This window comes from Lontra canadensis, unplaced genomic scaffold, assembly GCF_010015895.1.
Source record: "Lontra canadensis isolate GAN:19392208 unplaced genomic scaffold, GSC_riverotter_1.0 scaffold98, whole genome shotgun sequence".
Taxonomy (NCBI): Eukaryota; Metazoa; Chordata; class Mammalia; order Carnivora; family Mustelidae; genus Lontra; species Lontra canadensis.
In genome coordinates, this window is record NW_022631092.1 from 6,384,318 (window position 1) to 6,411,229 (window position 26,912).

A 26,912-nucleotide genomic window follows, 5' to 3' on the forward strand; every position below is an offset into this window, starting at 1 on the left:
CCAAACTTTTAAGGAAGATTTAATACCTCTCACAATCTTCCAAAAGAGAAGGATTAGCTTCCAAATGCAATTTATAAGGCCAGTATTACTCTCCTAACCAAAACCAGGCAAAGATACCACAAAAAATTTATAGGCCAATATCCTTGATGAACACCGATGCAAAAGTCCTCAACAAAATATTAACAAATCTAATGATACATTAAAAAGGACCATAGAGGGGCACATGGGTGGCTCAGTGGGTTAAAGCCTCTGCCTTCAGCTCAGGTCGTGGTCTCAAGGGTCCTGGGATGGAGCCCCGCATCAGGCTCTCTGCTCAGCAGGGAGCCTGCTTCCCCCTTTCTCTCTGCCTGCCTCTCTGCCTACTTGTGATAGCTCTCTCTGGGTCAAATTAAATAAAATCTTAAAAAAAAAAAAAAAGGATCATATACCATAATTAAGTTACTCCAGGGATGCAAGGACAGTTCAATCTACGGAAATCAATTAGATAGGTTAACAGAAGGAAAGACAAGTCATTTTATCATCTTAATAGATGTACAAAATCATCTGACAAAATTCAATATCCATTTATGCTAAAAATTCTCAACAAAGTGGGCACATTAGGGAATGGGGAATGTACTTCAACACAATATAGGCCATATATGACAAACCTTTAGCTAGCATCATACTCAAAGGTACAAAGCTGAAAGCCTTTCATCTTAAGAACAGGAACAAGACAAGAATGCCCTTTCTCACCTCTTCTATCCATCATAGTACTGTTAAGTCCCAGCTACAGAAATTAGGCAAGAAAGAAAAATAAAAAGCAGCCAAGTCAGAAAGGAAGTAAAACACTATTTGCAGATGACATGATACTATATATAGAAAGCCCTAAAGACTCCATCAAAAAACTGTCGGAACTAAAAATAAATTCAGTAAAGTTACAGGATATAAAATTAATACACAGAAACTAGTGTTTCCAAACACTAAGAACAAAGCGCCAGAAGTTAAGAAAACAATCCCATTTAAAAAACAAAATGAAACAATTCCATTTACAATTGCATCACAAAGCGTAAAATACCTATAAATAAATGTAATCAATGAGATGAAAGAGCTGGACGCTTAAACAGCAAAGACACTGAGGAACTGAACACACAAATGGAAAGCTAGTCTGTGCTTATGGGTTGGAATAATATTGCTAAAAACTCCACACTACCCAAAGCAATCTCTAGACTCCATGCAGTAGTTCTCTAAATTCCAACAGCATAGGATACAGAATTAGAACAAATGATTCTAAACTCTGTATGGAACCACATTAAATCCTGAGTAGCCAAAGCAGTCTTGAGAAAGAAGAACAAAGGAGGAGATGTCACACTCCCTAATTTCAAACTATACTACAAAGGTGTAGTACTTAAAACAGTATGGTACAAAAACAGACACAGAGATCAAATGGAACAGAACTGAGAGTCCAGAAATAAACCCACACATATCAACGCAATTAACCTACCACAAAGAAGCCAAAGATCACATGTAATAGAGAAAAGTCAGTTTCACTTACATGGGGAAACTCAACAAAAGGACAAACAAAAACAAAACAAAAACCACCTCACAGAAAACAGACCAGTGGTTACCAGAGGAGGAGGTCAACTGCTTGATGACTAGATTTGTGGTGGTGATCATTTTGTAGTGTATACGGATGTTAAATTATAAAGCTGTACACCAGGAACTTATATGATAAAAAAAATTTATGTAATTCTTTTTAATGCCAGTCATAGACTTACACAATTGCCTTCTAATGAAGATAAAAATTAAAAATACCAAATTCATGCATTTTTGTTAAAATTGCTGTTTTAAAATTCCTAACGCAATGCAGATGAAACATAAATTACTTTAACCTTTGTTAAAGGTGCACACGGGACTTTCTGGAAAAAAAAAAATTATTAATGTTAATTATTTCCTTATCACAGCACCAGGTTTCAATTTTATTTATGGTTTCTCTCTAGGACACTATTGGCTGTTCTGTAATAAAACAATAAATTATTTAATTGCACAGGTCTGACAAAAGGAACCAGGTCAAAAAGGAAATTCAATTAGCAGCAGAATCTGTTCACGTGTGGTTGCAGACGGGTGGCTGACTTGCAGGGGAAGGGGTATCTTGCTTTGGGTTTTTGAAAAACCTCACCTCACAGTAGTAGAGAATCCTTTTAAAGAGATTTGCGCATCCACTGGATTTGTACACTAAAAAACACCTTGTCCAAAAGTCTGATTTGAAGATGAAATGAGAAGAAACAGTCTGCTTTTGGGCCAAACTAAGCTATTTTTAGAATAATTTTTGAAGGAATGAGAAATCTGTTACCACAGGGGTAGCTTTACAGGCAAAAGCAGAATATTTTTAAGATGCTAAAAAAGTGACAGTCATGAACCTTCCTGGGATCTCAGGAGAAACGTGCCCAGAATGGAATAGGGCAATTACCGTGAAAAGCCATGTGAGTACAGGCAGAGTCCAGGAAGGTCACTGTAGGGGAAAAAAAAGGTAATTTTTAACAAAATATGGAAAGGTAGCCCACCCAGGTACGGATATCATGGACTCCGCAAGTACGTGAACCAAATCCGGCAAGACAGAAAGAATTTAAGGCACACCTTGCAAGGACCTCCACGACCCAGAGAGGATGTTCTTCATATGATAGTGATGGTAACAAACACAGAACATCCACTCGTGCCTGGTCATGTCCTTAGTATTAGAAACATTAAAAACACATTTACAGAGAGAGAACAACCAGCAATATTAGATTCTGTAGGACCCCTTAACAAGAGGCCCAAAAGTACACTAAGGGGAAATAAGGACAATTACAGAAAAATTGGTTTTTCTAAGAAATAAAAATTCTCATTCCAAACTGCTCCTAAAATGGATAAATTAATTCTCTAGATGTTCTCATCAAGATAATCAGAATATATGTAGATACACTTCTGGAATTTTACTGCATCTACCCAAGATTTCTGAAGGTACCTGGGATGATCAAAGGAGTTGAACAATACCCGACCCGTGTTCATAGGCTTCAGAGACAAGCTGTGCTGGTAAACGCCATGGGATCTTAGCTGTCTGGGCCCATCAAGCTGGATGAGTCCAGTGAACACAGTTTACCTCTCAGAAAACAAGTTGGTTTCTACTAGAGGAAATGGTCCTCTCTCCCCGATCATATGAAACAACAATTTAGTGTATGATGACTAGTTCTAACACCCTATTTTTTTTTTTATAAAGATGGGTCTAGAAGCCATATGGTATGTTAAAGAAGAGACTATAAAGGACTTGGGAGCTTTCTCAAAGGACTGAAAGGCTAAGGAGGGATTAGAGCAGAACTAAGACCATTGAGAAGATAGGTAATTTGAGCTCAATATAAAGGGGATTTTCTTTTAAACATCAGTGTAGTCTAAAAATGGAGTGAGCTTCTGAACACATCCCTAAACAGCAGCTGAATGATAACTGGTCAGATATGTTAAGGGAATTCTTCAATGGGCATAAGATTGGGTTTGAACTTTGGCTGTTCCTAATCCTAAAGATTCTATTATTTCATTATGTAGCTTTTTTTTTTTTTTTTTAAGATTTTATTTATTTGTCAGAAAGAGAGCAAGAGTGAGCACAGGCAGATAAATGGCAGGTAGAGGCAGAGGGAGAAGCAGGCTCCCTGCTGAGCAAGGAGCCCGATGTGGGACTCGATCCCAGGACGCTGGGATCATGACCTGAGCCGAAGGCAGCCGCTTAACCAACTGAGCCACCCAGGCGTCCCATTATGTAGCATTTTTGAGAAAGAACAGATATTAAAGGTGACCTCAGTATAGTAAAAGTTGGAAGAATCTGAAGAAATTCCACAATGTATTTAAAAATAACTAAAATTTGGGGGATGAAGATATGGAAATTTGCCTAGTTACCTGCACATACCAGATGTCAAATACTGACTCAATGGAAAGACTAGAAAATAAGGTTCCCCAGGAGCTGATGTGAGGGCCAGGTATATTACCATCTTTTTTGAAGGATCTGAAAAAGTCTACTGTGAAGGCTACAAGTTTGGGGAGATTTATATAAACTGTACTGGGAAAAAGCTGGAGGCAAGGAGCCAAGGCAAAAGAGCCAGATTTTAGAAAGATCTTTCAAGTCCAAGAACACTCGAGTGGGTAGAGAAGCAGCAGATAATGGTCATGTTAAAAAAAAAAAAAATACAAGATAATGACTTTTAGGGGAAGTAATTCACAGAATCAAGAGTTCTGAGCACTCAAATTCAGAAAGAGAATCCACCGTACTGATGTGGGCTCAAATGTCCAACCAAATCAAACGTTAAGTACCACCAAGAAGGATCTCAGAAACTGTGGAACTAGGCAAACAATTTACAGGAAGTTAGCTAAAATGATCAGCACCAGGGCAGTAAGAGGTACTGCTAAATAACAGAGAATAAAGGGACAACCTGAAAGGAGCTGTGACCAAAATCTAGAGGCCAGATCTTAGAAATACAAAGAAAACATGTTTAGGATGAGAAATTGAATACATTAGCCTGGGAGGAGGTATGGGCGCTGAACACACACACAGTCCTGTGAAGTTGGATGTGTTAGTTAATCCCAGGGTGTCTGATTAAAAGCCGATTAAAGAAGGTGGTCTATTCAAGGGAGCCACCCCTCCCAAACCTTGTCCTTAGAGACTGGCTGTCCTCGGTTTCTAAGATGGGGTCTGCACAGCTAGGAGCTGCTCTCCCATCTTGCCAAGATTTAGGATGCCTCTCAGCTGTCTGGCTGGAACTGGCAGAAAGCAGGATCACATAATTTCAGATTTGTTACTTTTTTTTCCCCCTTGAGTTACACATGAAAAGCAAAACCAGGTATTTTTTTTTTTCTTTCTCTTTTTTAGGGGAGGTGGGTGGAAATAAAGGTGGGACACAGCAATGTGTAGGGAGGAGAAAAATACTGGTGTTGACGGCTCATGAGACTGCAATCAGTGGGCTTAGTTTAACATGGAAGAGGAAAAGAGTATGTTCAAAGGAATGAGGCACTCAAAGGGCTGAAATGAGATTTTTCTTTGGTTCCCAAGGACCTGTCCCTAGGCTCTCCAAGGTTAAGTTCCAAAGCGCTTCCTTTTGGCTTTGTGACACACGAAGAATCTCAAAGCTTTAGATTCTGGTGCCAGCTGTGCAAGCAGAGTGGTTAGGTCAACAGTTCACCTTAAATGTATAAAATTAATGAGTCCCAAATCTCTAGACTCAAGGGCAAGACTTGCGTCCAAAAGCCCCTTCTACCTGATGAATCCAGCTTCGGGGCTTCAGGCCAGGTGATCCTCAGACTGGCTCAGAACACGACTGAGTCCTTTCTCCTACTTTTAGAAAGGCTGTTGGAGAATGCAGTCCTCAGAAGAAGGGCTTGGCCTCAGTGGGAGATGCCCAGGGACTGCAGCAGGTGGAAGGTGGCCCCCAAGGCCCAGCCTGTCTCTATGTTGTTCACTTTCTTTGAGAGCTGTTGAGGAGGAAAAAAAAAAAAAAGTTCACATTTTCATCAATTTTCAGCTCTAGCAAACATGACACAAGCAGAGAGTATCTACAAAGATCATCCACACGGCCAAACCAAGGTAAAATTTGGGGTGGCCAGTCTTGGGAGGCTTCCCACTACCCACAGCGTAACAGTTTCCCTCCTGCCGTGGCTTGCACCTGCCAATCTGCTCTCTGGATCTTCTGGCCCAGGAAGGGGTCTCACCCAGGCCTTCTTGACAGAGGCGTCTGAATTCTTTCCCTACCCCGGAACTGAATACATGAGGAATTGGGAATAGATTTAGGGGTAGCAAAGGACGTACAAAACTTCTCAATTCATACTCTGTAAAAAACCAAAATTTCTTAAGCACTAATTAATAACCAATCAAGGCATTTAAGGCATTCTAGCCAGGTGGTGCCTCGATTAGTTCAGCGACTTCGGGCTACTGTTTAGACCTGATTTCCTCCACCAGGTAACAAACGGATTAGGATAGTGTTATCAAACTATTTTCTTTAGAATCCTAGGAATTCTTGGAAGTGCTTTGAAAGAGTAAGGGAGGCCAAATGCTAAAGGAGTTCCAGGCCCCCTTTCTCGGCTTCCACCAGACAGCAAAACTTTGATCAGCTTTACTGCCTTCTGTGTAAGCTTCTGTTGAACAATGATGCCACCACAGATAACACCACACACGAAAGAGTCTGGAAATCAGTGAACTGGATTTAGTCTTTCTTTCTAGGACTAATTTCTTATGATATAATACTTCTGCTTCTGTGTTGACCTGATGAAATCTACACTAGGCACTGTGCCAAAAACTGGGAAGAAAGGCAGTGAACCACCATCTTGAGATTTAGTCTGTGACATGTGAGTCAGATTGGGAGTGCCCCCCACAGCCCCTAATGCTCCTCTGCCTTCAGGCCTGGGCTGATGGCCCAAGGGTGAAGAAGCTGAAATAAAGTGGCCTCTGGGCCAGAGAAATGCCTGTCACTGAATTTAATTCTGCCACCATTGAAATAACAAAGACTAAAAGGACAGCAGCACTGGAAATGACAGAAAACTGTCTTTATTTTTTTTTTTTTTTAAAGATTTTATTTATTTTTTTGACAGACGGAGATCACAAGTAGGCAGAGAGAGATGAGGAAGCAGGCTCTCTGCAGAGCAGAGAGCCCGATGTGGGGCTCGATCCCAGGACCCTGGGATCATGACCTGAGCCGAAGGCAGAGGCTTTAACCCACTGAGCCACCCAGGCGCCCAGAAAACTGTCTTTAAATGACACGGTTAGGGCGCCTGGGTGGCTTAGTGGGTTGAGCCTCTGCCTTCGGCTCAGGTCATGATCTTAGGGTTCTGGAATTGAGTCCCACATCGGGCTCTCTGCTCGGCAGGGAGCCTGCTTCTTCCTCTCTCTCTCTCTCTGCCTCCCTCTCTGCCTACTTGTGATCTGTCAAATAAATAAATAAAATCTGTTTAAAAAATAAATAAATAAACGACACAGTTATTGTTGATCCCTAAGTAGAGGAAGTTAGCTTTGTATGTATTAAGGACTTAGGATAACCTTTCTTATCCACAAATCTATCCCCAACTGGTGTGAAATGCCTACATTGATAATACCAATATTAATAACTTTCTATGTGCCAGGCATTTTGCTTTACATACAGTATCTCAATTTTCATAACAGCCCTAGGAAATAGGTAAAGATCCCTAAGTTTGGATGAGAAACCTAAAAGTTAGAGAGGGGAAGTAAATCACTTAATGTTACAGAGGTGGTAAGCTTGCAGACACAGAACGTGAGCCCCGATTTGATGGGACAATGGAGCCATCCTTTAAATACTGCGTGATACTGACTCTTCTGGCAAGTAATTCTTTGGTAAGCACCTTAAATGTTGATATTCCTGTCAGATGCAATGCGTTAAATCCAAATACCTTTAGTGCAAAGTTCAAAGTTGCCTGTGCCATACTTCTATTTCTGTCACATCTCTTCTAATAGACTATATGCTATTTGAGGACAAGATTTTTTTTTTTTTTTGAGGGGAAGATTTTTTTATCTTAATTATCTTGTAACCATAATGTACAGTCATTCAACTACGGTACAGGAGACAAGAAAGTAAATGGGATGGATTAAACATTAAAAGATGTGTTTAGAATAAATAACTTCCTACAGATAAAGCGGAGCCTGCACGTGCTGAAACAAGTGGATAGAACAGGAAGACAAAGAGGGACCCACGATTCAAGAGACACTAAGTATATGCGGCACATATAAAGTAAGACATACTACATATACACAAGGCATTCAACGCCAATGAGAAACGGAATAACCCACTCACTGAGGACACCCTTTTGTCCTTTGCCAATTAAAACCATCTGATGGGCTAATGAGCGCATGAATGCTACCAGCCAGCGTACCTGTCACTGTGCCTCTCCAAACTGAGCAAATTTATGTGACAGCCACAGGCATATCCTGTCCCTGGGTCCCCTTGATCAGCTCTAGTACTTATAACCATACTGTCAGCAACAGAGAGAGGCAGGAAATATGAACCCAGGGTTTAAGAGTACGGCACTTCCAACACGCCTGTACCCTATCCTGTGTTCCTAGCCCATTGCCTTCCCTTTGCTTCTTGCCCTTGCCCTCTGAACTTGCTTTAATAAACCATGTGACTTGGGCCCCTTAATTCGGGGTGCAAGCCTTCTGCTCTGTGACCCCTGGGATAGCTTGCCTGGGAATATACTTAGAAGCTACCATTGCATCAAGCTAATTTCCCACATTCATGATGTCTTGCACAGCGCCTCGCCCACAGCCCGCATAATTCCATCTGCAGCTACTCTGATTACCACACAAGTGCTTTTCTTAATTCCCAAGTCAGCAGACTGTTTTATGATCCTCTCTTACCTGTAAGACGGTGCTGTCTACAAAGCCAAAGCCGTCCTTCAACAGGGCTGTGATGTAACTGAGATCCATGCACAGGAACGGACTGCCCGAGGTGAAGTTTTCCAAGTTATCACACACTGAAAGGGAGAGAGAGTGAAGAGTGGAATTTAAGCTTGCCACCAGGTGGCAGGTGTAAGATTTTCTCTCACTAGAGACTTAGGATAAGCAAAGCAGAATTCTCCATGTGGTTGATGCCTGGGAGTCGTGGAGACTGGAGCTGTGCGCACTGACGGAGCCTCTTGCAGGGTTAGGATATCCCATCTCTCCCCCTCAAATGGACCTGGGATCATAGTTTACTTAGTTTTTAATTTATTTTTAAAATCTTTTAAGATTTTATTTATTTCTTTGACAGAGAGAGACACAGCAAGAGAGGGAACACAAGCAGGGGGCTTGGGAGAGGGAGAAGCAGGCTTCCCGCTGAGCAGGGAGCACGATGTGGGGCTCGATCCCAGGAGACCCTGGAACACGACCCGAGGTATAGGCAGATGCTCAATGACTGAGACACCCAGGCGCCCCGCCCCTATATATTTTTAAAATTTTGTTTATTTATTTATCAGAGAGGAAGAGAGCACAAGCAGGGAGAGTGGCAGGCAGAGGGAGAAGCAGGCTCTCTGACGAGCAAGAGCCGGACACGGGATTCGATCCCAGGACCCTGCGATCACTATCTGGGCTGAAGGCAGACGCTTAAGCGACTGAGCCATCTCAGGGTTGTAAGATCGGGCCCTGCATTGGGCTCTGCACTGGGCATGAAGCCTCCTGCAGATTCTCTCTCTCCCCCTCTTCCTGTGTCCCTCCCTCTCTTCCCTCTCCTTTCCTGCCTCTCTCCCCCCCTCCCTCCTTCTCTAAAAAAAAAAAAAAAAATTAAAACAGTAAAATTTCTTTTTCTATGTTTTAATATTTCATGCAATATGTGAATTGTACAAAAAAGTACGATTTGCTGATATTATCCACTGTAGGAGATAAATCGTTACTAAAGTATTTGAAAAAAAATGGGAGAAGGACCTGAACAGACATTTTCCCACAGCAAACTTATGGCACCCAACAGGCACAGGCAAAGAAGCTCAGCGTCACTCCTCCTCGGGGGATGCAAATCAGAACCACAATAAGGGGTCACCTCACACCCATCGGAATGTCTAGTGTCAAACAGAAAAGAAATAACAAGTGTTGGTGAAGATGTGGAGAAAAAGGCCCCTGTGCCGTGCAAACTGGTGCAGCCTATGGATAAGAGTACAGAGGATCCTCAAAAAATTAAAAACAAATACCATAAGATCCAGTAGTTCTACTACTGCCTACTACCCCAAGAAAATGAGAACAGTAATTCAAAAAGATATAAACACCCCTGGGCTTATAACACTATTTAGAAGAGCCAAATTACGGAAGCAGCCCAAATGCCCACTGATAGATGATGGATAAAGATGGGGTGTGTGTGTATGTACACATAGTAATATACGTACACAATGTACGTTATACATACATTATGTATTTTGTGCGCACACACACACACACACACACACAATCTTCTATATATGTATTCATAATATACACACACACACACACACACACAATGGAGTATTACTCAGCCATAACAAAGAATGGTACATTGTCATTTGTTATGATGTGAATGGATCTAGAGGGTGTTATGCTGAAATTCAGTCAGACAGAGAAAGACAACTACCATACGATTTCATTTATACCTGGAACCCTCCCCCAAAAAACAAATGAACAAACAAAGAAAAAAGCAGACTCTTTAATAGAACTGGTGGTTGTCAGAGGGGAGATGGGTAGGGGGATGGGACAAACAGGTGAAGGAAATTAAGAGGTAAAAACTTCCAGCTATAAAATAGTCACAGATAAAAAGTATACCACCGAGTGTACTGCAACAATGTTGTATGGAGACAGGCAGTGACTATATTATTACAGCAAACACTGGGTAACGTACAGAATAGCCCAACCTATATGTTGTATACCTAAAACTGATATAACACTGTATGTTAATTATACTTCAATAATAGAAAAAAAAAAAAGGAAGGAAGAAAGAAATGTAGAAAAGAAGAAAAGGTTTTCACCATCTCCCCAAAGCCTCTTGTATTCCCATGGATTTTTATGCCACTTAATGCTTTTAATTCTGGGCAAAAATGGGAAACTAGGCTTTCTGCTGACTGCGGTGTTCTGGGTCACTTTCAGGTCATTGGAGTTCACAGGCACAGATGCACAGACTTGCCTTCACGGCTTCCATTGGCACTTACCTTCCCTTGCTTTTCTTTCAAAATCTTCAACTTTTAAAACACCCCCCGTTTCATAATCTACAATGAAACAGTAGCTAATGTCAAAAAGCCTTCAAGGAAACAAGGAAATTCATCCTAGTGATATTTATAATAATGAAAAAAACCAAAAGTGAATTTTCTAACATTACAGAATGGGCTAAACAAACATGACATAGCCATACAATATAATCTGTGTAGTCTATTTTATTAATAATTATTCTATGTATATTTAATCACAATAAAAAACCCGACCTGCTAAAAAAACAGAAAATAGGAAATTAATTCCTGTCTCAGGCCATCACAGAGCATACATACATTCACAGAGCTAACAAAAAGCATTACTATTGTGATAATGAAATAGAAGTTACCAAGGGAGAGGAAGAAACTTTTTGGGGTAATGGATGTCTTATTTTGAATTTGGTGATGGCTTAATGGTATATATCTATGTCGAAACTTAGTAAATTATACAATTTAAATATTTGTATTTTATTTTATATCAATTATACCTCAACAAAAATGTAAAAAAAATAGACTTCATATGTATCTCTTTACGCCACTTTCTAGCAAAAGGTTCTAAATCATATTCACCCTTCCACTGCAGCAGCTAATGTCATTCAACAGCCAGCACTGGAGAAGAGTCGTCTGATCACTTATGACAAAGCTTTTCAAATACTCCTCTTCTCCCTTTCCCTTCCCCAGGACAGCTTTGCTCAGTCTCCTCCCCAGGCTGATTCCCGGAGTAAACTTACCAATCATGTCTGTGTCCACAGCACGATCGTAATAGTAAGAGAAAGCATAAAAGGAGCTCTTCCGGACCTCGTCTGGCTGGTGAAGTTTTCCTTGGACCACCCTCAGCACTTCAGCATAGCAGGGCTCGAAGCCCATCTCCCCTGCCAGGGAACCATGAGGAAAATGAGCGCTGGCTGAGGCAAGCTGCCGGAGCCAACAGACAGCAGGAGGATTAAGGAAAGCAGCACGCTCAGGACAAAAGGCTGACAGATGAATGAGCTTGCACAGCCCTGTCACTCTGCAGGAAAGGCACCTGCTTCCCCATGGCAGCTTCCCTCCTGAACCTGTTCGCCAAAAATTGTCTTATCCAGCTTCAAGCTGCTGCCTAGCCTATGTTCCTTGGTATTTATAAGAAGCATCCAGAAGCCTCAACACTGGCTTCACTGGAAACACTGAGATTTTTCCTTGATTTTAAGGTCTTTGCTTTTTATAATATCTAAGATGAATTATTCTTTCTAATGTCTCAGTTTTTAGTGTTACTATAATTTAAAAAGCTAAACATTAAGGGCACCTGGGTGGCTCAGTTGGTTCAGCGTCTGCCTTTGGGTGAGGTCATGATCTTAAAGTCCTGGGATCAAGTCCCACATCGGGCTCCCTGCTCAGGGAGGAGTCTGCTTCTCCCTCTCCTTCTCGCCCTCTCTCATTATCTCTGTTTCTTTCAAATAAATAAATAATTTTTTTTTAAAAAAGCAGCTAAATATTAACAATCTAAAATTTCTAGATAGAGTTTCTCCTTGCAGAGGTCAGAGACCCTTAAAGCATTAGGCCCAGGTTAAGAACAGGTTACTAATGGATCCGCAGAGCACTTGGGCTGGGAAAGAGCAGGACAGAGGGACAATTGCCTTGTTTGCTGTCATTTCACACTATTCCTTTATGGCATACCAAGATCTATCTGGAAAGAGTCCCTGCAAAAGACAAGCTTCTCTTGAGTTCTGGAAAACATTTCCCACAGAACTTTTCCAGACTTCTACTGCAAAGGTAATTTCAACCAGTGAAAAAACATCACTTGCCTTCTTTGTTGCCACCATACTGGTATTTCACACCCCCAAAGATCCACTCTGCTTCCAGCCATCTTGGTAGACAGGCACTTCGGAAAGTGTGTCCATCAATCCCTGAAAGAAGCCAGACCACAGAGTAAGAGGCAAGGATGTGAGAGCGTGCGCGAGAGTAGAGACACGCACGCATACACGCATGCAAGCGAGAAGCCAATCAAGCTGAAAGGAATTACCAAAAAGTAGGTAGTTCCGTGACTTCATCCTACGACAGGAATTCTTAACTCAGGGTCCACAGATGGGCTCTGTGGGGTTGGTGAACCCTCTGTAACTACAGATAAATTTTTGTGCATCTGTACATTGGGCAGAGGGGTCCATGGCTTTCAACATGTCTCAAAGAAATCCAAAACCTATAAGGGAATAAGTTCCCTCCCGCCTCAAAAAAAGGGGGAAAAATACTGTTCTACTTTTCTCATTAGTTATTATGAGGCTTAAATGAAATATATTTGGAGATGTTTTGTAAACTCTGAAATGCTATATAATCATTACCACAGTAAGAGTTTACTGTGAGCCAGGCACTGTAAAAAGTATATTAAATGCAAAATCTCATATAAGGTGAGGAACAGGTTAGCTAACTTGCCCCAAATCACAAAGCGGGACTGAACCCCATTCTGCCTGTAACCGCTCGACCACCTCTGAAGAGAGGAATAAAGTTGCTCAGTCACCCCACCTAGCAAGTGGGCTGATGTTGCTTGCTGCACCGCCCATGTACAACGAAGGGTCTGAGCAAACTCCTGCCAAATTCACTCTTGGAGCTTTGAATTCTGCACACTGCAGCCTCCTGGTCACAGGTGTTCGCCCTACATATAGACTTCGTTCTAGAAGTGGCTAATAATGTATGCCAAAACAACAGAATGCAACACAAAGTAGAAAAAGAATCTGCTATCATGTCCATTATACAACACATGCTACCTAAATGAGCAGAAGCCTTTCATCCACAGAATCACCGTCAAGGAAGAGGAAAGGCAAGCTGAGTATGGGGGTCACTCTCACCAACCACCACAGGTTCCCAGACGAACCTTCTGTTTCCAGGGCTCCCAGGGTTGCGAGTCTTGCAGCTTTCAATCCAAATCCCAAGTAACTGTAAAACACAGGATTGACTAATTTCATGCTGGTCCTGAAGTTCCCCAGCCTAAAGCTAACTCTTTCAAGAGCAGTATGGATTCTCTCTCTCCCTCTGGAGGAAGGAAAGCCTTGTTCTCTGTGACCTCTTCAACTTGTGTGGACAAATGGTAAGTTCCGTCCAGTTCAGATCAAGGCCATCCAGAACTTTCCATGCCTATGATTTAAAGGCCAGAGACAGTGATGCTTTCTAGGGTCTCACCTTGGGAACCATATCCAGAAAAGCTCTCATTATTTTAGCTTCCAGCCCCACTGGGATCAAATCTAAGGATGGATTTTGAACATCTGAAAACAAACTCAAAAGGAGTTGGCACCGAGTTTTAGCTGAAGATCCTTCAAGTGTCCTCTCTCTAGAGAAAACTTTTTTAAGTTTATTTATTTTAGGAAGCGTGGGGGAGGGACAGAGAGGGAGAGAGAGAGAGAATGAGTGGGCAGGAGTGACAGAGGGAGAGGGAGAAGTGGGACTCCCTGCTGAGCAGGGAGCCTGCTTGGGGCTCAATCCTAGGGCACTGGGATCATGACCTGAGCCAAAGGCAGATGCTTAACTGAGTAAGCCATCCAGGCGCCCCTCTCTAGAGAAAACTTTTGACTCCTTAAGTTATATACTTTTGAGACCAAGAATGGAGAAACCTCTTGGGTCCCTGGGCTTTGGTAAGTGGCTTTGGTTTCAGTTACCAGACCTCTGGGGGTTGGCAGAGACTTTGTAAGGCTAGTCAGATGCAATAACAGATGTGAAAATGCTTTGAAAAGTTAGAAGAATCATACAACAGGAAATATTACTCCGCTCTGTCCCCCTCCTCACCTGTGTGTATAGAGCTTATAAGTGCTGTTAAACATTTCAAATGAAGTGAGGTAGCCGCTAGGGGTTTGTTCCAGGGTTTTCTGCAAATCAGAAAAAGCAAAAAGACTATTCAGGATCTGCAAATGTCTGGAGATGTTACCACCACCATCCCTGTCCTTCCCCCAAAAAACAGAGATGAAAGAGACAGACTAAGCTGCTGATCTCACAAGGCTGGAGGAATCAAAGGGACTGTGAACAGTGAGGGGACAATACCCAGTCATTAACAGACTCCACTCAACCCATCTGTGGCAGAGTTGCTGTCTGAAAATGGGCCACCACTTTCTTGGCACCATGACATACCTGCCAAGTGGGCTGCCAACCAGGCCTTCATGTAAACAACTCACCTCAAACTGGGGTAGGAACGTAATTTGGGTGGAGGCCCCCCCCAGGTCCAGGGTCCCCACAGTCTCCCGGCTGTGGCCATGCAGCTGACCTGTGAATGAGAGCCAGCTCTGAATATCTTCTGCTTCCCGGGACAGCCCAGCACTCCTCTGTCTGCAATCTCTCTCCTGCTCCTGCATACGGCAGGTGTCCATAAACACTCCACTGCTCCCCAGCCCCGAAGGCAGTTATGTGTGCTAACCTATAAGGACGCCTGTGGCAGCTGAGGCCTTGAAGACAGGTTATAAACATTAACTTCCTAACTCTTCCTTTCTTTTTTTTTTTTTTTAAACACAATACAAGCAAACAAGGATATTTACTCTTTGACCCCGTGTGAAACCCAGTTAACGTCTTAGAATAAACTTGAGAATATATTACCTGTCAGAAAATTCACAGTAACCCAAGCTAAGATGCCTGAAAGAGAGAGAAAAACAGAGACTGTAACTCAGAGCATCCCCGATCTTCCTTGACCTCATTTTTGTTCTTTTTCTCTAAAATTTTGTCTAAAACACATTTTCCTTTTCCCTATCCTTCCATTTCCTCTTAGCCCATTCCTCATTTGTTTCTCCTTGTTTAGTTCCTTTTACTTCCACACCCTCATCCCCGTTCCCAGTTCTTTTATTCACATCTTTTATTAACTCTAGCCCTCTCCCCCCAGAACACGTATTAACACTTCTCCCACCTTCATAAGATCCATCCATGATGCTAACACTGTCATCTGGTACCAGGAAAGGTGACTTCTTGAAGATTTCTCTTACCTAGAGAAAAAGGGAAAAACTCTGGATTCCCCAAGGCAATAAAGAAGATTTCCATATTTTGGCTGTATCTTATTAAGCCTTAGAAAACTATACTCTTTATTTCCCTAGATAAAATTTTAGCAGAACATTCCTTTTCCCTAAGAAACTAGAGAAGGAAAAAAAAAAAAAAACAACCCTAGAGAAGGAACTACAAAAGCCATTCCTGGTTTCTTGTAAAAACAAAAAACGTAGGGGTTCCTCTGACTTTAAAATAAATCTCAACCAAACTATCGAAATGTATAGGTGAACTGGACCTAGGAGAAGGCATATGTGACCCCCTCCAGCTCAAATCAGGATCCTGTCATTTTTTTTTTTAATACCTTATTAATACTGCCTGGGCAATGAGGCTAGGAGGACCCTTTACCACTTGATTTCTTAGATGGCAAGATAAACGGATGGTAGAGAAGAGTTGGGCCTAGGCAGCTCCTGAGGCTACAGAAACATTTCTTCTATTTTCACACCAAATTCTTCAGGTCTTTGGCCTTGCTCACAAAGGGGGCTCATGTCCATAGGCTGGAGTACTCTGCTGTCAGCCCCTGTTAGATTCTGGCACACGGCTAAGGCCTCAAGAGTCCACAGAGATCCCAGGTCTAGATTTATTTATCCTGTTTTAGGAGATGGGAATGGACATCTCACCCACTCTTGACTCTCCATAAATATAGGTCAATGACATGGGTGTTATGTCTTATTTTTTTATATGATTATCATGAGGCGGGGGAGACTTTCCAAACAGAAATAGAAGAACTCTGGTCTGCCGGCTGTTCTCATTCCTGACAGGATGAAACACCTCCTGTGAGGACCTCTGGACCCTGTTTCATCCAGGAAAAGCCAGTCAAGTGATCTATAAACAAGCTTTTAAAGAGAAGACAGATAAGCAAACAGGAATAAACACAGCGAGAGAGTTTCAGCTCTTGCCCTCTCCACTCTTCTCCCCCTGCCCACAGTTTATTCTTAATACAGAAGCCAGAGTGGTGCTTCTTTACTTTTTTTTTTTTAAGATTTATTTTTATTTATTTTAGAGAGAGAGAGTGCCCATGTGTTGGTGGGGGAAGGGGAGAGGGAGAGAATCTCAAGCTGACTCCGCACTGAGCACAGAGCCCAACGCCAGCTCAACCCCACAACCCCGAGATCAAGACCTGAGCTAAGAGCTGGACCCCTAACCAACCGAGCCATCCAGGCATCCCCAGAGTGGTGCTTTTAAAACAGATGTCATATGCTGCCTCTCAGCTCAAGACCCTCCAGTGACTTCCTTCTTAGAAAAAAAAACCCAAAGTCCTTACACTTGCCTTTAAGATCCTACATGATAAACCCCTCATGTCTCTCTGACCTCATCATCTACTTCCCTTCCATCACTCACTTCCCCTCCGGCCACAGTGACCTTCAGGATGCCCTTCTTTGAACATACCACACACATTCCATGCTTTAAGCCTTTGCACCTGCTATTTCTTTAGCCTGGAATATTCTTCCTACAAATGTCTTATATAGCTTGCTTCTTTATTCTTCTCAGGTCTCTGATCGAATGCATCTAATCAGTGAGGTCTTCCCTGACCATCCTGTTTAAAGCAGTATCCCTCCACACCAGCACCAGCACTCCCTAGCTGACATTCCCTGCTTTTTCTTTCTCCAAATCACCTACAGTACCTAACATACTTTGTAGTGAGTTGTTTAATTTCTGTCCGCTTACAACTAGAATGCGTGCTCTCTAGGACACAGACTGACGGTCAGTTTTTGCTCCCTGCAGAATGTCCCCAGGAACTTCACCGGTGACCAGTACATAGTAAGCACTCATGTGCTTAATAACTGAGTAAATGAATGGGGAATCAGGACTCAGATTCTCATGCAGACACAGTAGGCAGCTTGTCCTTGGATAAGGGACTTAAGCCCTCTGTGCTGATAGTCACAGGAAAATGGATTTTGAATCAGCACACATAATAATCATTTTTTGCTGTTCTTTTTAAAAAAGATTTTATTTATTTACTTGAGAGAGAGCACACACACATGGGGAGGGGCAGAGAGGGAGAGAGAAGGAAAGAATCTTGAGCAGACAGACTCCCAGCTGAGGGCAGAGCCCTTACTCAGGGCTCGATCCTATGACCCTGAGATCATGAGCTGACCTAATACCAAAAGTTGGACTCTCAGCCAACTGAGCCACCCAGGCATCCCCACTGTGATTTTTGTTATAATGGGATCCCACCTATAAATATTCTTCATAACATGTAATTTAAATCTTACTAGTTTACATGTTTTTTTGTGAAATAAATGTTCAGTAATGTTAAAAATTTTGAGTTTAAAAAAGCTTTTGACTTAAATTTTTTATCTGAACAAGAAGTTGAAATGGACAAATGGCCAACAGACATATGACAAGATGCTCAACAACTCTCATCATCAGGGAAATGCAAATCAAGACTACAACAAGATATCATCTTGTCCCTGTCCGAATGGCTAAAATAAAAAACACAAGAGGGCGCCTGGGTGGCTCAGTGGGTTAAAGCCTTCAGCTCAGGTCATGAAACCAGGGTCCTGGGATGGAGCCCCACATCGGGCTCTCTGCTCTGCGGGGGCCCTGCTCCCTCCCCTCTCTCTCTCTGCCTGCCTCTCTGTCTACTTGTGATCTCTGTCTGTCAAATAAATAAATAAAATCTTAAAAAATAAATAAATAAAAACAAAAAAACACAAAAACCCCCACAAGAAACAACAAGTGTTGGGGAGGATGTAAAAAAGGGGGGGGACCCTCATGCACTATTGGTGGGAATGCAAACTGGTGCAGCCACTGTGGAAAACAGTATGGGCATTCCTCAAAAAAACAAAACAAAACAAAAAAACCCTACCCTACAATCCAGTAATTGCACTATTGGGTATTTACCCCCAAAATACAAAAAACACTGATTCAAAGGGATACAAACACCCCTATGTTTATTGCAGCATTATCTACAATAGCCAAACTATAGAAGTAGCCCAAGTGTCCTTTGACAAATGAATGGATAAAGAAGATGTGGTATATATAAATGATGGAATATTACTCAGCCATAAAGAATTAAATCTTGCCATTTGCAACAACACAGATGGAGTTAGAGAGTATAATGCTAAGCATAATAAGTCAGAGAAAGACAAAACATATGATATCTCACTCATATGTGGAATTTAAGAACTAAAACAAAGAGACAAACAGAAAAACATACTCTTAACTATAAAGAACAAACTGATGGTTACCAGAGGGGAGGTGAGGGGGCATGGGTGAAATAGGTGATGGGGATTAAGGGTACACTTATCACGATAAGCACTGAGTATTGTTCAGAATTGCTGAATCACTATATTATACATCTGAAACTAGTATAACACTGTATGTTAACTATATTGGAATTAAAATTAAAAATTTAATTAAAAAAACCTATATGATGAGGCATCTGTGTGGCTCAGTCATTAAGTGTCTGCCTTCAGCTCAGGTCATGATCCTGGGGTCCTGGGATCAAGCCCCACATCGGGCTCCCTGCTCAGCAGGGAGCCTGCTTCGCCCTCTTCCACTCCCCCTGCTTATGCTCTCTCTCTCACTGTCTCCCTCTGTCAAATAAATAAATAAAATCTTAAAAAAAAAAAACTTTATGCTGAGAGGAAAAAAACACATAAATAAAGGAACATACACTGTGTAATTACATTTATATGAAATGTAAGAACAAGCAAAACTAATCTACAATGGTAGAAAGCAGATCAGTGGTTGCCTGACCTCAGGGGAAGGGAAAAACGACTACAAAGGGGTATAAGGAAATGTCTATATCTGTCAAAATTCATTTAATGGTACACTTAAAACATACACATTTTAAGTTCCACCTCAATAAAGTGGGCTAAACATAATTTGTGATTCTGCTTTAACAAGGTAGGAGAATCAAGAATATCATGGACAGAAAGTACTTTTAAACTTTAGGAAAAGCTGTATAAATTCAAGAGCAATATTTAAATATGTAAATAAGTGGCTAGAATAAGAGCAGTTACCCCAGTGCCTTAGCAATGGTGGAATACTGAAGGCAGCCGTCACACACTAAAGAGCTAAAAACCCACAAATAAAATATTCACACGGGTAAAAAGAATCATCCAAGATGCAAAAGACTTCAAAAGTTACCTCAAAAAGCAGAGCCTGGGCTTTCTGTTCAGGCAGTAAGCGCAGTCCCGCTGTTGCCTTCAGGACCACTGGGGTTCTTTTCCAGTGACTTCGGGGGATTGAGTCTTTCGCCACCTCTAGGAGTCCTTGAACAGTCTCAGCACCCTTCAAGAGAGGTGACCTACTCATCCAGTGAACAGTCATTTAGGGGCACTTGTCTCTTCCCTTAACATGTTCTGGGGTTATTAAGAGTGAGGCAGCAGAGGGCTCCAACCACTCTCTGCTCTGGAGGAGAAGAAACCCAGAGAAGTAGGCTTCTTTGACAGAAAATCCATTTAATTTTGATTGAGTAATAACAAAAATGATTCTGTTATAGCATGGTCATTTTAACTGTTATTTTGTGTCTCATAAATTAGCTTGAGGCCAGAAAGTTGGGTATAGTAAAGAAAACACTGGATGTGGAGTCAGAAGGCTTGCTTGCTAGCCCTGTGGCTTAACAAAGGGGCTTGGTTTCCTCCATATGTGTATGTGTGTGTATATATATATATATATATGTATATACGAGGGAGATACACCTCAGACCACTACAAAACCGGTGAATGCATTAGATGAGGCAGGGTGTGTGTACTTGCCACGCAAATGCTGGCGTACAGAACACGTCAGGTTCATATCTGCATCACTAGTACCTACACGCACAGTACACAGCAGATACTCAATTTATGAAATTAAAAACCATTATTTTAAATCCACTGTTTCCCTGAGTAAACATCTAATCTGACAACAGGCTGCCTCTAAATCATTCTAATTATTAGCAACCACAACACAATCTTCTCTAAATGTCAAATCAGTTTCTGATAATGTAGTTTGCTTTCAATAGCTCCTAATTTTCTGATGCATTTGCCACTTCGTAACAGTATGCTGAGAAAATAAACTTCTTCTCAGTTCTTCAAGTTCAAGCCACTTTTTCTTAGATTATATTCTTAAGTAATCTTTACACACAACATGGGGCTCAAACCCACAACCCCTGAGATCAAGAGTTGCATGTTCTACCAGCTGAGCCAGCCAGATGCCCCAAGGTATTTTTCCCCCCAAGCCATTTTTAATATAAGGTTTTCCTCTGGTCAATGATTATGCTTGTAACACAGAACGATACCTTCACATTTGCTTCCAGACTTCAATATTCTGCTTTGTTCTATTTCAGCGTGGCCTCTGACACAGTGGGTGTAGCACATTATGGGTGCTCGAATGTGAAATACAGTGATGACAAAACTCTCCATTCATCCTCTAATACCAAAGATTTTTGCTCTCATGAGTTTTTTGCTAATTTCCAGAGTTCAGGCATGCACGGTCTGCCCAGATCAGGGTACTTGGAAACGAAGTTCATTGGGTCCACGTTGCCTCAATCACCCTGCTGATACCTCACACTCAAAGAGAACTCCATGTCCGTCTTCTGAATCTACACTCATCAATGCAGTTGACAGCTTCAACTCAAAATCTGACACAGTAAATACAAAGGGAGCTATCTCTAAAAAGATGGTGTCATCCCTTCATGTCCCACAGTCTATTCTAGCTTCCTTCTGCCTAAGCCCTGGTGAGCTTGGGGTGTATAATTTCTGGTATATAGCCGAGGACAGAAAACTGTCTTACACAGGGTCTCAATGTCAGCAGTGAACAGCACGAGATATTTAACAGCAGCTGTATGGTCAAGTTATCAAAGCATTAAGAACCTAAACATCTAATTGTAAAAAACTCACCTGCTTTGGTTGATCTACAAAAGCAGAAAGTCCTGGCTTCACAGATTCAAAGATTTCCCCTTCCAGAATTGGAAGCTGTCCTATTTTGTCCATGGAACAAAACAGAAGTGAGAAGGCTAATTACCCAAAGTTAGGCTGCTTTTGATAGTGGGCTCTGTATCATATGACCCACTAGATTAACCTGCTATTCCTCCAAGCCATCCCAAGTAATCCCACCTGTGGGGAGTGGCTTGCAGGAGTATTGAGTAGGGGGACAGAAGATGACAGGCGATTCTCGAGAGTCCCTCTGGCATTTCTCAGGATGAACTGCTGCTAATGCTGCCCCTAGGCTCTATGTGTAACTTGAGAACACTGGAAATTCAGAAAAAGTTCATCTTCAAGGTCCCCTCATCTCCTTCTCCAAGGATGGCAGTGATCCTCTCTCAAGACCACTTATAATATTCTCCATACTCTGACCCTAGAGCATCAACCACCTTTAAAGAAAAGGACAAATTAAAGCTATATTTCTTGGACATAGGGGTTTCAGACTACAGGCAACCCAGATCTAATCTCACACTGAATTAAACCATATATTCAATGACAGCCCAAAATCTTCTCTGAAGAAAGACATTCAGTAGCTGTGAGTTACCATAATTCATATCACATTCACTCGGCACATTTGTTTCTGGAAGGAGATGCTGAAGTGTGGATTAAGAGGCACTGGTGAGGGTACCAGTTGAACTTACCTGGTATTTTCTGCACAAAGGTGTAAACATGAATTCGTGTTCCAGTGCTCCCTGCATCAAACATAATTCCATACAATGTGCTGGCACTGACATTGATGGGGCACATGGAAGACAGGAAGACACCCTCAAACCAAGTCTGCTGGTCTCTGTGGAAGACAGTGCTGCAAACACAGGATGCCACCAGCATCAAAAAGGCTGCCCCCCAGGTAGTGGCCATTCTCTTCTCAAGATGTGGTGAGTCCAGGCTTTTGTTACAGAAGCAGTACTGGTCATTCACCTGCAGTGGCTTATAGGACAAAGAAACACATGGTTAGGCCAACTGGTCTTTTGTTTATACCTGTAAAGGAAGAAACACCCACTACAGAAATCCCACCCCTTCCCCCAAGGTGCTCCTTTCTCTATTTTTCCTAACCAGCACAACAAGCTAGACCAGGGTAACACAGGCTCCTAACACCTTGTTCTGAAGAGTATCTTGTTGCAAAAAGAAAAATGGGATTTAAAATATATTTCCCCATTCTCTCCTTTCAACTGTAGGGTGGGATCTCTCATACTCAAGGCTTTCTCTGCCACTCTGCTCTTATTGTTGAGTCTAATTGTCTTCTTTTCCATTTTGGCAATTTTGTCTCTAGATCATACACTAACTCTCCCTCCCTCTTTCCCTCACCTTTGTTTTTAGATTTTTTTTTTTTTTTAATTTGACAGAGAGAGAGATCACAAGTAGGCAGAGAGGCAGGCAGAGAGAGAGGCGGAAGTAGACTCCCCGCTGAGCAGAGAGCCCGATATGGGGCTCGATCCCAGGACCCTGAGATCAGGACCCCAGCTGAAGGCAGAGGCTTAACCCACTGAGCCACCCAGGCGCACCCCCTCCTTTGTTTGTGATTGATATAAGATGTTTCAATTTCTGAATTAAAGCCATAAAGTCACAAAGAAGTTAGAAAGTCACTAGCATTGGGGTGTCTACAGCCTCTAAAATTCCGGCTACTGGACCACTACCTGTGACCAATAATATTGCCAGTGGCTTGTACATGCAATCACATTTTAGGGAAATCAGCTTAATTTAAAAACACTTAAATAGACCATTGTGGGTTTTTTTTTTTGTTTTTGTTTTCTTTTAATTTATTTAAGTAATCTCTACATCCAACATGGGGCTTGAACTCACAAGCCACAGATCAACAGTTTCACGTTCCTTCAACTGAGCCAGCCAGGCTTTTGGACACCATGGTTTTAAAAAACATCCTTCACAGGTTTCAAGCCATGTTATCCCAGTAAGAACTTAAGGCAGTTGGGGGTGCCTGGGCGGCTCAGTCAGTTAAACTCTTAATTTCGGCTCAGGTCATGATCGCAGGGTTTTAAGACTGGGCCTGGCATCAGGCCCCAGGTCTGGCGTGGAGCCTGCTTAGGATTCTCTCCCTCTCCCTGTACCCCATATCTTTCAAAAAAAAAAAAAAAAAGACAAAAAAACAAAGCAACAACAACAGCTACAACAACAGCCCAAAAAAACACTTAAGGCAGATGGGCAAATTAAGCCAGAGAGGCTCAATGACTTGCAGAAAATCCAAAAGCTGGTCAATAGTGAAATCTTGATTAGAAATCAGTCTTCACTCTTGCCAACCTTTCTTCTTCTCTGATTCCAAAAGCCTCCCTTATGGCAAGTTACTACTGCCTTTATTTCTTAATATGTTTTTAGCAAAGACAAAAATCTTAGCATTAGTGCTCGGCTTTAATTTCGATCTGTGTATGATGGTAGGCTGGATACAAATGATGCTGAAAACCTAGAGCAGGGTTACATGAAAAAAAAGTCTCCTGGATGAGCTATATTGTCTTTGCTCTAAGCTTCATTACCTTTTGGTATTCATAAAGAATGCTACACCAATCCTCTAACATTTAAGGCTTCCTTAATTGCCCTTTATGTACTTTGTTCAAAACAGTTTTGAGTGTCCTGTTTGAGCTTTCACCTCTGGTCTTCTCCTTATGTAAACAGGTGGTTAAACAAGATCTAATTCCAAAGTTCCCACTATCCAGTCCCTTGATTTCCAACAGAATAACTGAGTATATCTGGAATATAGACTGAGGATTCTCAGTCATTCTCAAGTTTGTCGACGTCCTTGGGTTCATTTTATCAAAATGTTTCTCTTCCCAAAGGTGAGATATTATATAAAATAATGTAAATGAAAGTTAACTGCATTTGGAGTTTAAACTATTTAAAATAACCACAGTAGTTCTGAGGGAGTAAAAGGCAGAGTTAGAATAATCAGTTGGAACACAATTCAAGGCTGGACTTCTACTTGATAGTTAAGAATAAAGGTTTTGGCTAGGAAAAAAACAAAAACCAAAAACCAAAAACCTTTTATAGAGTCTCAAAGGAAACTTTATCCCAGCAAAACAACACTGAAGTAGGGGAGCTGCTTGGGCAGATTCATACTCACATTTTAAATCACTCCCTTTGGCTGACTCTTCTTTCACAGCAAACAGGCCAGTCATGTAGATCAATCTAAATAACTGAAAACAAAAACTGCCCTTTCAGATTCTCTGAGTATTAATGGACCCTTGCTTTGTCCAGAGGTCAAGACATACCCAGTCTCTAGTCCCTTTCTCCCTCGGGAAGAACAGTTAAGGCTTTCCAGTCACCAGCCTTCCTCTACCTGTGTCTAGTTCCACACAAGCTTCTCAGGGCTCACTCATATTTTCTCTATTATTGTGGTTTCTGAAAAACCTCTCCAGCTTCCATTTCCATTAAGCAAACATTTGTTTTTTTTCCAAAAGAGATTTCAAGGGGGAAAAAATGCATGCTAGGTATCTGTTTTCATGGAGTGAAAAAGTGCAGAGTCATACCAGGTGTTCAGAGTAAAATAAACAGTAGATTTTAGAGAAAGCAAAGGGTGAAAACATCCAGTACCTTCTGCTTTCAATCCCTATCTTCCAACACCATTTCTAATGTTATTTTTCTTTAAGATTCACTAAGAATGGTATTAGAAAGGCTTACAATTGAGAATATATAGAATGGCATCCTTTTTCATGTGACCCCAGCCCACAAAGTTTGCTCATTTTGTCAGTCTTTGCTCTAAATGTCACCTAGAGAATTTCTCTGTCTACTTTATTTAAAATTGCCACCCACCGGGCCACATGCACTTCTACCTTCCTTCCCTGTTTATTTTTGTCCATAGCACTTTCCATCTTCTGTATAATTTATACTTTAGTGTTTTTGTTTTTTTCAGATTCCCTGCTTCCTGCCATCCTCAAGTGAGCTATCTATGGGTGGGAATTTTTGTCTGTTGTATACGCTGATGTGTTCCTGGCACTGGAACAGTGCTAGCACACAGTAGGTATTGAATAAATACTCTGAAAAGATGAACAGTGACCCAATAACTCGGGCACTGGCTCCTATCCTATCCATTTAACAAGAATATAATAGCTGACTTCTTTCCAACAGGAGATTAATTACCGACCCTTTGGAAGATCACGATTTCAAACTTCCACAAGGCAGGATTGTTTCCCCAAATGTGTCAACTATATGTTTTCTATGCTACTCCAAATAAAGCAGCTAGTCAAATTTACTTCCTACAGACTGGGGAGCATACACATTCGCGTGCTGAAATTCACTCCTCTCAGAACTGGTCTTCTCAACATCTCTTGCTCACTTTCGTCTCTTCACCCGAACAAAGTCCCCTCATCAATTCTTTTGAGACCCTGGTGCCAGCTAGTGTTTGTCACTGCGCTCATTTCCTTCCAAGGTCTTTTCAATATACCTTTGTCTCTAGAGTAAACACCAATACTCCCTAGGCACCCGCCCTAGAGCTTCACACTCTGGAGTCCCTTCTTCGTGTCACCCACAGACAATCCCACAGAACCTGGGTCCCATTTGGGTGCTCACCTGCTCATGTCTGCCTGTTCCCCCATGAGTCTTTGCTTTCACTGTTGGTTGCCTTTTGCTCTTTGCCCCTATTTCAGCCCTTCTGAATCAAGCTAGCTTCATGAACCACATCCACCTTTGTGCTAGTTTGCAAGTAACTACGTGGCGTTTTGTTAACTCATTCCCTTCTGGATCCTTCGCGCCTCCCTTCGTCACTTTTTTTCTGGGTACACATGCTTGTCTGGTTCATTTACTTTTGTGCGAGTTAACTGCCAACTAGTAGCGTTATTGCTTGTAGGGCCAAAGTTGCTCAGGAACTGAATTCTGTGTTTTGACACAGGACATTGATTATCTACTAATGTTTTTATATTATTAAATAACATTATATTTATAGTTACAAAATATGTAACTACATAATAATGTTATCAATTCCCTACTATTTCATGTTTTTACAACCTTAGCCCAAGAGAAGGAAAGTTAACTGCATTCCTTGATAGCTTCTATCCTTGTGATGAATTTAGAAAGCTGGGTATTAAACTAATTAACAAGCATTTACTGAATGTCTAATGTACACCAGACACTGTGCTAGCTTAGATACAAAAGAGGAATCAGATACAGGCCCAGCTCTTGGGGCTTCAGCTTACTAGAAGAAAAAGACAAGTAAACCAACAGCTATAATGTACATACTGTGGGAAGTTCTCTTATGGGAATATGCAGACTATTACAGGATTGGACTTAAGAGGAAAGTAACTCATCTCAGAAGGGGAAGGGTGGAGGTAGGAAGGGAGAGGGCGGCTCCTTAAGGGATAAGAGGCCTAAGCTGAGTCCTAAATTAGAGGTAGGAATTAA

General features: G+C 41.7%; 1 protein-coding gene across 4 annotated transcripts in view; it reads right to left on the minus strand.

Moving 5' to 3' along the window:
* Positions 1 to 5,012: 5,012 nt before the first annotated feature.
* Positions 5,013 to 26,912, minus strand: part of ENTPD5 (ectonucleoside triphosphate diphosphohydrolase 5 (inactive)) — a 34,695-nt gene continuing 12,795 nt past the window's right edge. The window contains exons 1-15 of one of the 4 annotated variants that reach the window (XM_032837541.1): positions 26,085 to 26,140; positions 24,640 to 24,712; positions 22,214 to 22,490; positions 21,489 to 21,568; positions 19,756 to 19,899; positions 15,527 to 15,602; positions 15,223 to 15,258; positions 14,808 to 14,896; positions 14,425 to 14,504; positions 13,520 to 13,581; positions 12,459 to 12,560; positions 11,409 to 11,549; positions 10,642 to 10,698; positions 8,357 to 8,472; positions 5,013 to 5,466 (exon numbers count right to left, since the gene is read on the minus strand). In XM_032837541.1, the coding sequence (XP_032693432.1) occupies positions 5,380 to 5,466; positions 8,357 to 8,472; positions 10,642 to 10,698; positions 11,409 to 11,549; positions 12,459 to 12,560; positions 13,520 to 13,581; positions 14,425 to 14,504; positions 14,808 to 14,896; positions 15,223 to 15,258; positions 15,527 to 15,602; positions 19,756 to 19,899; positions 21,489 to 21,568; positions 22,214 to 22,430 (1,287 nt within the window). In that variant the 5' untranslated portion in view covers positions 22,431 to 22,490; positions 24,640 to 24,712; positions 26,085 to 26,140 and the 3' untranslated portion in view covers positions 5,013 to 5,379. Of the gene's footprint in view, positions 5,467 to 8,356; positions 8,473 to 10,641; positions 10,699 to 11,408; positions 11,550 to 12,458; positions 12,561 to 13,519; positions 13,582 to 14,424; positions 14,505 to 14,807; positions 14,897 to 15,222; positions 15,259 to 15,526; positions 15,603 to 19,755; positions 19,900 to 21,488; positions 21,569 to 22,213; positions 22,500 to 24,639; positions 24,713 to 26,084; positions 26,141 to 26,912 lie in introns of those variants that run through there. The other 3 variants (XM_032837539.1, XM_032837540.1, XM_032837538.1) reach the window with 3 other exon arrangements.